This window comes from Lytechinus variegatus, chromosome 1, assembly GCF_018143015.1.
Source record: "Lytechinus variegatus isolate NC3 chromosome 1, Lvar_3.0, whole genome shotgun sequence".
Classification (NCBI taxonomy): domain Eukaryota; kingdom Metazoa; phylum Echinodermata; class Echinoidea; order Temnopleuroida; family Toxopneustidae; genus Lytechinus; species Lytechinus variegatus.
In genome coordinates, this window is record NC_054740.1 from 43,801,505 (window position 1) to 43,814,176 (window position 12,672).

General features: G+C 34.8%; 1 protein-coding gene across 1 annotated transcript in view; it reads left to right on the forward strand.

Moving 5' to 3' along the window:
* LOC121414893 (centrosomal protein of 135 kDa-like) overlaps positions 1–12,672 on the forward strand; it is a 68,162-nt gene that overhangs the window by 5,378 nt on the left and 50,112 nt on the right. Inside the window, exons 3-5 of the mRNA XM_041607946.1 lie at positions 1,674–1,826; positions 2,254–2,413; positions 3,064–3,293. Coding sequence (XP_041463880.1) covers positions 1,674–1,826; positions 2,254–2,413; positions 3,064–3,293 — 543 coding nt within the window. The remainder of the gene's footprint in view (positions 1–1,673; positions 1,827–2,253; positions 2,414–3,063; positions 3,294–12,672) is intronic.

Genomic DNA, 12,672 nt, shown 5'->3' on the forward strand with positions numbered 1-12,672 from the left:
TTGCAATTATCAGCATGAACTCACAATCTAAGGTGGAATAACACACAATTAAAAGTGGATAAAAACACTCGATTATTAATGAAAATTGTATGATTTATTGATTTTCAGCTGTATTTTCAAGGTCATTGTCATAAGAGAATAGGTACTTAATCTAAAGATCCTCCAAGAACTCATTACAGACTACTAAATTACTACTAATACTGCAAATATCAGCCTGATCAGGTATTCTCTCTATGAGAAAATCTATTTTGAAATATGTTGCAAAGTACAATGTCCACGCGCAATTTGAATATGCTACTTATGAAGCAACAAATAGCTATATTTGGAATAATTTCAAGGTCAAATGAAATGGTTTTGAGTTCAAATATTTTATGTTGCTTAAGGTAGAACAAAAAAGTTGAACATGTCTTTCAAGTTTTTACTTAAGCCATATATTGAAATGACATCCATTTGAAAGTCCATGTAAACACCATTTGAATGCCATACAATTCTAGAAAATTAGCCGATTTACTGTTTTTATTGAATTTTAGGTGTGTTTTCAAGGTCATTACCAACAATAAAAACTATTTCTGAAGATATCCTTTTAATACTAATTACAGACTATCATCACATAAGATATCAATGTCTTTTGGCTCTTCATCTTTGAGTTATCACAATTTGAAAAGTGTTGAAAAGCATGTATGTGTCATTAACATCAAGTTTAGGGTGTTTACGACCATTTTGGAATGCGCAAATCAGCCCCTAAACATTCCGGTAGCAAATTTCTTAGGTAACACTTGAAAATATGGGTAAATGTCTATCAAAACACAGAAATGGGTCCCCCTCCTCGATGGGACGGGAGGTGATCCGTAACCTTGAACTTGCATCTTTTGAATAAAATCCAACTTTGAGGGCGCCCTACAAGAAAACGACACACACTCTTGGGTCAATTTTTTGTAATTCTGTTGAGTATGTGAAAGTCCATAAATGTGCATAATATTGGTTCTAAGCTATTTAGTTTTGGATTTATGAGCCTCCAAACATGCTTCTGAAATCATTGACAATTTGACATGGATACTTAATGCCATTTTCAGTGACCTCGTGTCCGAAATCCGGTTGACAGGTTCATGCTTCAGTATATTCTGCATGTTTAGATCAAAAAGTTCTTCCAATTTACTTAAAATGAAGACTGTAATCAATCAAACTTTGCTGCAGTGGTCAATCAAAAATAGGCAATTTTATTTAAAATAATTTCTTTGAGTGCGCATTGGTTGCTAAGGGAGGCCGTATCTTAGCAACCATTTGACCTTGGGGCAAAATATTTCAGATTTTTCTGTCAGACACTTGGGGCAACATTTGATGCGAGTTTAAAGAAAATCGAAGAGGGTCGGGTGACGAGCATTGGTTGATTTGACATGGATTGACCCAATAATAAACGGGCTCGCAGTGAATTTTCCCCAGAAGTGCTTTGAGAGCCCTGGAAAATTCCCATTTACTGCAATATTAAAGCTTATCCAATGTTGTATGGAGCTGAAACAATCAATAACTGAATATCCATGCACATGATGCACTTTTAGTATTTAGATTCAGTAAGACTGTAAGTGCACATCTGTTTTCCATAATCCAATTTCAAAAGATATATTTGACCTGTGGCATCTACATCCACAAACCTTTTTGACATTCATTGCTTTTAGGCAAACAAGAGTGTAAAAGAAAAGGGGAATTGGGAGGATCAGATTGAGCCATATCGCAGCGAGAATGCAAAGCTACTCCGGGAGAATAATGAGCTTCACACACAACATATCCAGCTAAAGGATGAGTTTGATGCTACATCCAAAGACCACAAGGTATCGAAGTTTGATCACGTAATTCAAAATATTATAGGAAATTAAGCTACAGGTAGCAGTCTTAATTACCGTTAATGGGGAAGTCCTCCCCTCCAACCAAAAAGTTGATTTGAATAAAAGTTGTAAATCATTCAAGCACACTGCAGACATGTTACATTTAACAATTTTGTTTGAATATGCTCATCACGGTAGATATAAAAATGATGGAATTGATTGTATCACCCACTCATGAATCATTTTAATTTCTTTGTTGTTATAATGTGAAACAAAGTTTGATTCCCCCATAACATAGGGATTTCCATTCATGAAACTGATTTTGATTAGATGAAGATCCTGTTGTATAATTCAAATGATGTTGTATAGGTAGGCTTGATTTAGTATTCATATTTTAATATAAATTCATATATTGATTTCTTTTCATTTTCAGAGCACAATAAGGAAACTTGAACATGAGAATGCAGATCTGCGCTTTCTGAATTCACAGTATGTCCACAAAGTCCGAGCAATTGAGAAGGAATGCAAGGCAAAGAATGATCGTATAAGTGACCTCCAGGAGAAAAATTTCCATGCTGTGGTTCAGACTCCAGGTATTCTTTCATGTTGTTGATTGTTTTACACAGTATAGTATTGGATAGAAGGGCTGGTTTTATGGTTGATGACAGAGACCAAAAGTGTGAATCGTTTTCTTCTGCATTTCAGCATTTTAAATACCATATTTCAGTAGAGCATGGTGAAATACCTCCAAAATGGCAATATGGTGGAAATCAGTGCATGGAGCCCCAGGATATGAACTCATGAATACATAATTAGCCCGTCTAAAATCAATGTATAATTGGCCTAGTTCCAAATGTTATACCATACCAGCCCAATAATGCATACACATTGTATGGGGCTGAATGATGGTCATATCTTGGGCCTCCATGGGGACCAGTTCCCACCAAATTTTGGTTGTGGGTGTTATTTATTATGTCCCACCATAAGGATTAAAAAATACAAATTTGACAAATTTCTTTTCTATAAGTTTGCTCAAAACAAAATCATAGACCCTTCAATGATCTTGAATCTACGAAAATCTCCTCCCTCAGGAAATCGTAATATAGGCAGGATATGATCGGCATACGGTGATCGTAGACCTGATGTTGATAGGAAATTAAATACATGCATTACATGATAGTGGTGTAATCAGGAGAGTAGAATTCTCACTTGAATCCCTCTATTTTTGTCTTTTTGCACTAAGGTGGTCGCAAAAAGAACATTCCATTTAGAAGGCAGCGAATGGATATTGATTGCTCTGTCCCTCCGGCGGATTTCTACTCCGCCACCCCTTCTCCCGGAGTGGATGATCCCTATGTTGCTGACCTTATTCACGTTGCTGATGAGAAGCTTGATAGAATGCAGAGAGAGGTTGATGGTATGAGGGACCAACATGAAGCAGACCAAAGAGCAATTAAAAGCCTTAGAAAACAGGTGAGTTACATTCTATCCTGAGTAGCCAATACCACCACAGACACACCAAAGGTGTTTGCTGCAGGCATTTTGTTTTAGGGTCATTCGTCTAGTCATTTGTTCATCTACGCCTATCTCATTCTTATTCTCACATTGACTCATAAACCATTCAACAAATTCAATTCAGATTTGGATTATGCATGCCTACATGTGTAATACATAGGAGGGATGATGATTTCATCAGGGTTTTTTTGTGGTGAGTGTCAAGGTCAAGGCTCGAAGACGGCAAGACAAGTATGTGCAATGTCCGAGGTAAATGTACAGTACCTGGAAATATCTTAAAAAGGTTTGTACTTGCAATAATTTATTAGATCCAATAAACAAATCAGATTTAAAGTAAGATTGAACATAATTCATACCCATAGAAACCCTGTTTTTATGCCCCCACGGATGAAGTCTGGAGGGGGCATCAAGTGTTGCCCCTGTCCATCCGTCCCCCCACTTGGTTTCCGCACAATAACTCAAAAAATATGGATTTAAAAAAATTATGGTGTGTAGATAGATGACACCAAAATACAGGCTAGGTTCAAATTCGGAGTCCACAGGTCAAAGGTCACAGCTCAGTAAATGTGCGAATTGGTTTCCACATGATAACTTATGAAATATTCAACGGATTTAAAAAATTTTGTGTGTAGGTACATGTAGATGACGCCAAAATATAGACCAAGTTTGAATTCAGAGTCAGCAGGTCGAAGGTCACAGCTCATTATATATGCTAGTTGGTTGCCACATATTAACTTTGGAAATATTCACCAGATATTCAAAATGTTTGGTGTCTTGGTAGATGACACCAAAATACAGTCAGGTCACATCAAATAACCTGACTGTCATATCTTTTGTCAGAGAATATTATGGAAAGGGTGATTCTTTAGGTCAAAGGTCTAAATTTGTTCATTATACAGTGCGTCCCACAAAAAACAACCGAGATTTATCGATGATTTATCATAGCTCAATCACAAATACAATAGACAAATGACCTACCATTGTAAAGCTTAGAATCTCTTTCATCTGAAATAACTTATTTCTCATTCACGAATGAGTGAGCAAAAACAATTTGAAAAGGGGATACCAAAAAGTCACTTGGCGGGCTGTATCTGGGTTTCAAAAAGAAAACCACATTTTCAAAAAGTTCAATATCTGCTCTTTAATTTGATACCTCAATTACAAAAAATTGTCAAGAAATAAGGAAGTTCTGGTTATTTAAAACAAGGCTTGATTTTCAATAATTTCATAAAGTGAAGAAGTTTTACAGGCTAGCGTTGAAACTTACTCGACACTCCGTTTTGTCGACGACCAGCCAAGCATTAACCCTAAAAAGACTGGGCTATTTTGGAGGCTAGAAAAACTGGGGGGGGGGGCCTTTTGGGCCCCCCCTAAGATCTCGGCCGTTGGTCATCCGATCGCAACCAAATTTGGCACACACATCCTTTGTCATGTCCTCTAAAACAAAATACTGATATTCATTGTATTTTTTAATATATGCATAATTATGCAAATATGCAAATTTTTATCAGAAAATTGAATTTTTCGTACTTTGGTACCTATTGCGGTCCATAAATTCCTGTTTCAAGGTTTTCAGCTGTAAGAAGAGGTTGTTTATCATGGAATTGTGTTATTTCGTGCTTGAATTATTAGATATGCTTATGCAAATTAGTAATTACTAAATATGCAAATAAGTACTCTGCATGTGTTATGTAGAGAAATACAATAATTGGCATGTTTTATTGCATTACACTCTCTTGCAAAGAGACAAAGCAATCTTGGAAGATATACAAGTGATGTGTTGCATGTACACTAGCTGGTGAAAACCAAGCATAGGAGATATCACATAATTTATGCAAATTATATTCATAATTAATTATGCGAATATGCAAATTTTTATCAAAAAATTGAATTTTTCATATTTTGGTACCTATTGCAGTCCATAAATTCCTGTTTGCAAATTCTTGAGTATTCTAGATATATTTTGGGTTTGTGTAATATATAACTTATTCAATATCATTTATAGCATAATCAACTAAAGTGTGACATTACTTGTCTATTCAGTGTTTCCTGCACCCAAAAATATAGTTGTGCAAGCGATTCTGGTATTTTGCACTACTTTTCTTATGTTTTTCTTTGATTTTAATTTCTTATGTATTTCTTTACTTTGCATTTCTTATGTATTTCTTTATTTTTTTATGCAATGTTTTTTATTATTTTCATATCCTAGAACTGCTACTTGAATTCAAAAGTAACATAATATAGAAAGAAACAATGTAGTTAGAAAACAATGTGTATAACATTCATTCAAATACCATACACTTTACACACAAACGAATACAAATTTCAATTTCTTACGTGACATGTGATACGAAAAGTTACGTAACTCCGCAACCGCGGCATGGGGGTATACAAATTTGGTATCAAAAGTTGCGCAAAACTCAAGAGAAAAAAGTCCTGAAATGGCGGCGCGAACGCTTCATGCGCAAAAAAGTTATCACGATTTATGTACAGGGGGGGCCTAAAAGGCCCCCCCAGTCTTTTTAGGGTTAAAGGTCAAGTCCACCTCAGAAAAATGTTGATTTAAATCAATAGAGAAAAATCAGACAAGCACAATGCTAAATATATCATCAAAATCCGATGTAAAATAAGAAAGTTATGACATTTCAAAGTTTCGCTTATTTTCAACAAAATAGTTATATGAACGAGCCAGTTACATCAAAATGAGAGAGTCAATGACGTCACTCACTCACTATTTCTTTTGTTTTTTATTGTTTAAATTATACAACATTTCAATTTTTATGAATTTGATGATTAGGACCTCATTGCCTGAAGCACAAAACGTTAAAATAATGGAATTCCACGTGTTCAGGGAGGAATGAAACTTCATTTCACATGACAATGACGAGAAAATAAGAATATCTCATATTTCATATAATAAAATACAAAAGAAATAGTGAATGAGTGATGTCATCAACTCTCTCATTTGGATGTAACTGGCTCGTTCATATAACTATTTTGTTGAAAATAAGCGAAACTTTAAAATGCCATAACTTTCTTATTTTACATGCGATTTTGATAAAATTTTCAGTGTTATGTTTGTTGACTCTTTCTCTTTTTATTAAAATCAAGTTTTTGTTGGGGTGGACTTGTCCTTTAAGTATAAATATTAAGTATAAGTTTCTGTGGGAAAGCGTTGAAAACACGTTTATTTAATGAAATTATGGAAATACAAGCATTGTTTCGAGGGATCATAACTTTTTTACTTCTTGACCATTTTCTGTGATTAAGGTATCAAATAAACGAGCAGATATTGAACTTTGTAGTCATGTGACTTTCTTTTTGAAATTCAGAGCAATAAATGAGTAAATGAGTTTTTGTCATCCTTCGAATTGTTTTTGCTCACTGTGTGAATGAGGAATAATTTAAGTAGTATCAGATGAATGTGGAGATTCTAAGCTTTACGTTGGTAGGTCATTTGTCTATTGTATTTATGATTAAGTTATGATAAATCTCGGTTTTGTTTTTTGTGGGACGCACTGTATATATGCATATATTGGTTTCTGCACAATATTATTAAGTTCAATCATATTGAATGAATTTCTGATTGCGTTAAGAGGGGGCATCTGTGTGCTTTGGGCAGTACCGGTATGTCAAATTTCTAGTTGTAAATTTTGGGAATGAGTACTTGTCAGTCATGAAAGTTGTCAGCCATGATGAACTTCCATTATCTGACATTTACCATAGTAACAAGCATACACCTTCGCTTCTCAGCCAATGAAACCAAGGGAAGTTGTCTGCTCTGACAACTGGTCTGATGGCGATAGATGTACATGTAAAGTGTTAAAGTCAGACTTCAAAAATTAATGTACCAAAACATGAATAATTTTTGAGAGAGCTGGATGAGAAGATTAACAGAAAAAACAGATTAAACTGTTCTGAAGTTCATCAGCTATGAATTTGTGTTTATTATTTGTATGGATTGTCATTGTGCAGGGGAAATAGGAAAGCTTTGTTCTATATGTATGTACTTGTTTTTTCGTGCAAATGTAACATCTGGTTCTGTGCAAAAAATATGTGCTCAGTGGGGAGGTCAAAATACATGTATTTCTTTCAATTCAGTTTTAGTTTGTGACTTGAATATCATTCTGCTAAAAAGACCACTTCTGTGAGCCGATGACAGGATACTGTGATAGTGAATCACTCTGCACGATTGATTAACATTTCATTATTTTTTTCAATGTAATTTTTATATCATGCATCATACATGTATATTTTAATGATTGAAAGTTATTTCATTTGTCAGTTTATATATTGAAGGATGAATATTCTTGATAATTTGACAGCCTGAGTTTGTTTGAATATTTTCATTGGAGTATGAGGTCAACTCTCTCGTGAACAAGGGGAGATTTCCTGATGAGTTCCCCCTCTAGAAAAGCTCTCCTTTGAGAAAATTGTCTGTTTTGTGGAGGGAGGGGGGCCATGTTCTCAGGAAGCTGTTTGGTGGAAAAAAGTTTTTCTCTCACAGGAGTAATTTAGTTCTGAAGCTATTAATGATTCATGTAAAAGTTCAGATGGATGTATTGTATATGCATATACATGCAAGTACTATTAGTACAAGTGTACTCGTGCGTTATGCTACATGAACATGTACACTGTAAAAATATTGGGTAAAATTTTAACCAGCACAAGGGTAATTATGTGTCCAACCAATATGGGGCAGTATTTTACCCAATGTGGGAAGCATACTGTCCAGTAAGATTAAAAAAAATAAGCAGCAATTAATTTAGGTTGGGCAAAATTTTCATCACTCTGGATGAATAAAAATGCCCAAAAGAAATGTCCAATGTTGGTATAGGACACATAATTACCCTCATGGAGCATTTTGACCCATGTTTTTTTTAAAGTGTACTTATTTATTTATTTATTTATTTATTTCACATCTTTATACAGGGTGACCAATTCAGCTGTACACTATAAAAAAAAAACATTAACAAAGATAAAAAGCTGGTTTGCAATTGGGCCCTGTTAATCAAAATACATACAAATTATAAAATACATAATATGCAAAATATACAAGAAATAAACCTTTAAAAGTCGCAATCCTCATCAGAAACACACAAACACACAGAAGCACCCGAACCCACACACACACCCCCCATTACACTCTGCAGACTTACTTGTAACATAAATTCAACATTATGATTACATTTGACATAAGCGAAAACAAAGTTTACAAATAAGATACAATTAAGATATAAATGGTGTGGGATTATTTTCAAGAATTCAGAAGACGTTTGAATATTGCTAATGATTGTGCAGATCGAGTGTCTTGGGATAAACAGTTCCATTCACTTATGCCTACCGGTATAAATGTATTTTTGTAAAACTGCGTTTTGAATTTCGGGGCTCGTAGCATTAATTTATTAGTTCTTCGTGTTATACGCACTGATACATCATCATTAAAAATAAATTTGGTACTTAATATTAAGTGGGAGCTAATCCATTTACACACTTGTATACCATACATCATGTAGATTTCCTGTACAATTCTTTTAAAGAAGACCAGGAGAGAACTTGAAAAATACGCTCTGATGGGGTTTCCCATGTATAACCGCTCACGATGTAAGCTGCACGTTTATGTAGTTTTCGCACAGTATTATAATTAGATTCAGATCTATACGACCACACATTTGAGCAATACATTGCATGAGGGAGAACGAACCCTATGTATAATCGTTTAAGTTGTTCCACATTAAATATATGTTTGTTTCTTCTAATTAACCCAAGCTTTTGTTTCATTACTTTTACAATTGAATCAACATGGTTTTTGAATGTCAAAGTATCATCAATTATCACGCCCAAACATTTGTGCTGGGATACACACTCTAAAATAGTGTTATTGATTATTACAGATAGTGTTTTGGCCCGCAAGGTTGATAACCGCTGGCGAGAACCAAGAAGCATTACTTTGGTTTTTTTATCATTTAATATCAATCTGTTTTTACATGTCCACTCATATACTTCTTTCATTGCGGAATTAAGATTCTATGGTACTACCACTAACATACAACGTTGCATCATCTGCAAACAACAATCTTCCCTGATTTGATACAAGAAGCCAGATCATTAATATAAATTGTAAATAGTAAGGGCCCTAAAACTGAGCCTTGTGGGACCCCAGAAGAGGTTGATTTTATACTCGATTTGATCCCTCCTATTTCTGTGTATTGTTTCCTAAAACAAAAATAAGATTTAAACCATGCGATAGCATTATCAGAACATCCTATTGCAACCAGATTTTGTAGTAAAACATCATAGTTTACAGAATCAAAAGCCTTTCGCATATCAATAAAAGCTATTCCACAAAACTTACTCTTGTCAACTTCAGTTGCCCGATCGCCGACCATACACAATAAAGCACTTTTACAGGAATGCATTGGTCTAAAGCCAAATTGTTTAGCACCAAAAAAAATGTATATCTAATAAATGTGCCTGTAAATGCTTTTGTACCCACTTCTCCAAAATCTTGGAAACAATTGATAACAAGGATATTGGACGATAGTTTTCTACACATGATCGCTCTCCAGTCTACTGTACATGTAGAGCCTAGATGTCTGTATAAAATTAATGTATCACATAAGTTATCTTCGTTTTTCAGCAAAACAAGTTCAGTAATTAATTAATCATTGTACTTCCAAATTATTTCATTTGATTGGAAGAGGTGAAAGAAAGGGAGACAGAGGGCAAGCTAGACAGGAGAAAAATGGGCTATCATACCTGTGACAAAAATAACATGATTTGAAGTTTTGAACAGGTAAAGGAAAATTTTAGAAGCAAAACGCTAAAAAAATCATCAGTTTGACAAGGGATAACAAAGTTATGACAATTTGTGTATTGTTTTTGGTAAAGCTGATGATGTCATTACCCTACCTGGTCGCATGTCATAAGGTGGTCCAATTTCGCGAACAGGGTAAAAATGGTCAAAAATTTTATTTTTTGATATGTTATAGCTATTAACATTCTCTAAATAATGAAAAAGTTTTAAGTCTCGACTACCTTTATTTCTCCTTAAAATGACTAATTAACAGCTAATTATTACATAGACATCAATGTAAATGTGAATTTTGAAATGTGTTTTTCTCAAATTGGACCTGCTGCACATAAAATGGTGTCAAAAGTTAATGCAACATTGGATCACCCTACAAAATTGCAGTTATAATCTTGAAACATCAATAATTAAATCTGTACAAAAAATTGAATAATTATCTATTATTGTATGCATATTAATTATACTAATTAATTAACAGTATTTAATTTCACATTTTTGCCCCCAAAATACCTGTCACTGTATTTATTGCTTGGCAAAACAACAACATCATGGGTAGAAATGTTTGTTGCAATGATACACAACATTTGTGCTAAAAATCAAGATTACAAATTAGATAATTAACCAAATCTCTCCGGTTTACTAATTAATGAGGTTGCAGATCAGAGCTGACATACACATGTATTCAATTGCTGCATATTTCCAAATTGTCAAATTTTTATGACATTTAGTTGTTCCCTGCTTTAAAACACCCAGAAATATGAGGATAACAGTCATATTACATATTATAGTAAGTTGTTAATTAGGTTTAATTAATATTTTATCATTTACCGCATCCACCGGCTCCGCATCCACCGGCTCCACCACCCCTGTTACTTCAAACTCAATGTGCTATAGTTTTTGTTCCTGATATTGTATTGATTTAATTCATAGTAATATATTTAGCCTATAGTTCTACATGTACCTTCAAAATAAGATATTACTCAATAAATTTGGTCAAGATGCTGTGATGTAGCAACAATTTATCCATGGCACCATGTGGAAAATTGTTCATACGCCACCCTTTTTGCATACCCAACTTGTGAAATGCGACCACCTGTACTTTTTTTTTTTTACATGAAGAACATGTTTATTCAAATTCTGTCCTCCAAGAATAAAAAAAGTTGTTAGTGATTTCATGTGTAAGATTTATCATTGCAGCAACGTATTTTTTTACAAGGGAGATATATCGAACATACATGAAAATGAAATACAGGTAATACCTTGGTCAAATATGCTCTACGGCGGCCGTAGATACGTGAATTCGAGAGATTTCTGCGGCGGCCGCAGAAAATCTGCGGTGGCCGCAGGGTCGACGTACGGCGGATTCCTACTTTTTATAGGCCGTAGGGGTGGCCGTAGAATTTTAACTCGGAGTTATAACATTTTTTCTTTTCTACGCTCGCCGTAGAAATTAGACTAGCCGTAGGCATGGCGTAGAACGGTGGCCGTGCGGCTGCCCTCGTGTTTTTCTTCCCTCCTTTCCCCTTCTCCTATTGTGTTATCTGCTCGGAAGCCACCAGGCGCGTATTCAGAATTTTGCACCTCGGGGGCCCGCCCTATAATTTTGGCTCATATGCATGTGTACTTTTCGGAAAAAAATGGTGACCCCTCCTCGTCAGGCAAACAGGTGCCTTAAATGCATTTTGAATTATCTTATTTCAATATCACATGAAAAGGACAACTGCAGACAACTTTTTTAATTATGACTTAATAAAAAGCAAACTATCCATGAATATGATATACTGTAATACCACTTAAAAAACAAAACAAATGTGACCAGGAAGCACAGATATTGCGCTTTCACTAGCGGCTAACTTGGGTAAAATATGATATTAGTATCATTATCATTATTATTATTACTATCATGGGGAGTTAAATGCTGATTTTTTTTGTTGTTTCCTTGGGTGTAGTTCTTACTTAAGACTAACGTGTTTATTACATCTTAACTTTATTCATACAAACAAGTTAACATGGTTAAGGGAGATTTATTTCATAAGTCCAAATAAATAATGCGAACGCGATTTTTGATAGCTTGTGTATAGACCTGAAAATAGAATATTCTGAGAGGTTTTGTGAGCATGAGCAGGATGGGTATCTATCTATCTGTCAGGGCGAGCTGATGATTGTCTATATTCCAAAATGACCCAAAGTTTGGAAATTCTAAGCATTATTGGTAATCATATTCAGGATGGGCGCTTAAAAATTATTCGATTATATTCCGTTCCAAAACTAGACATTCTACGCAATTGAGGTAATCATTAGGTAATCATTAACAGGATGTCATCTAACTAATCATTCGATTCGAGCGCGAATCACTTCAAAGGTCGAATTTGCCCCCCCCTTTCCTAGGTCGAACATTACTGATCGTATAATATTCAGATCAGTATCAAACATTAATTTGGCGACCCCCCTTCCTAAGTCGAACATCAATTTGGCGCCCCAGCACTTTTATTACTCCTCCCCCTTCCCCTTTTCTCTTCTCTCCTT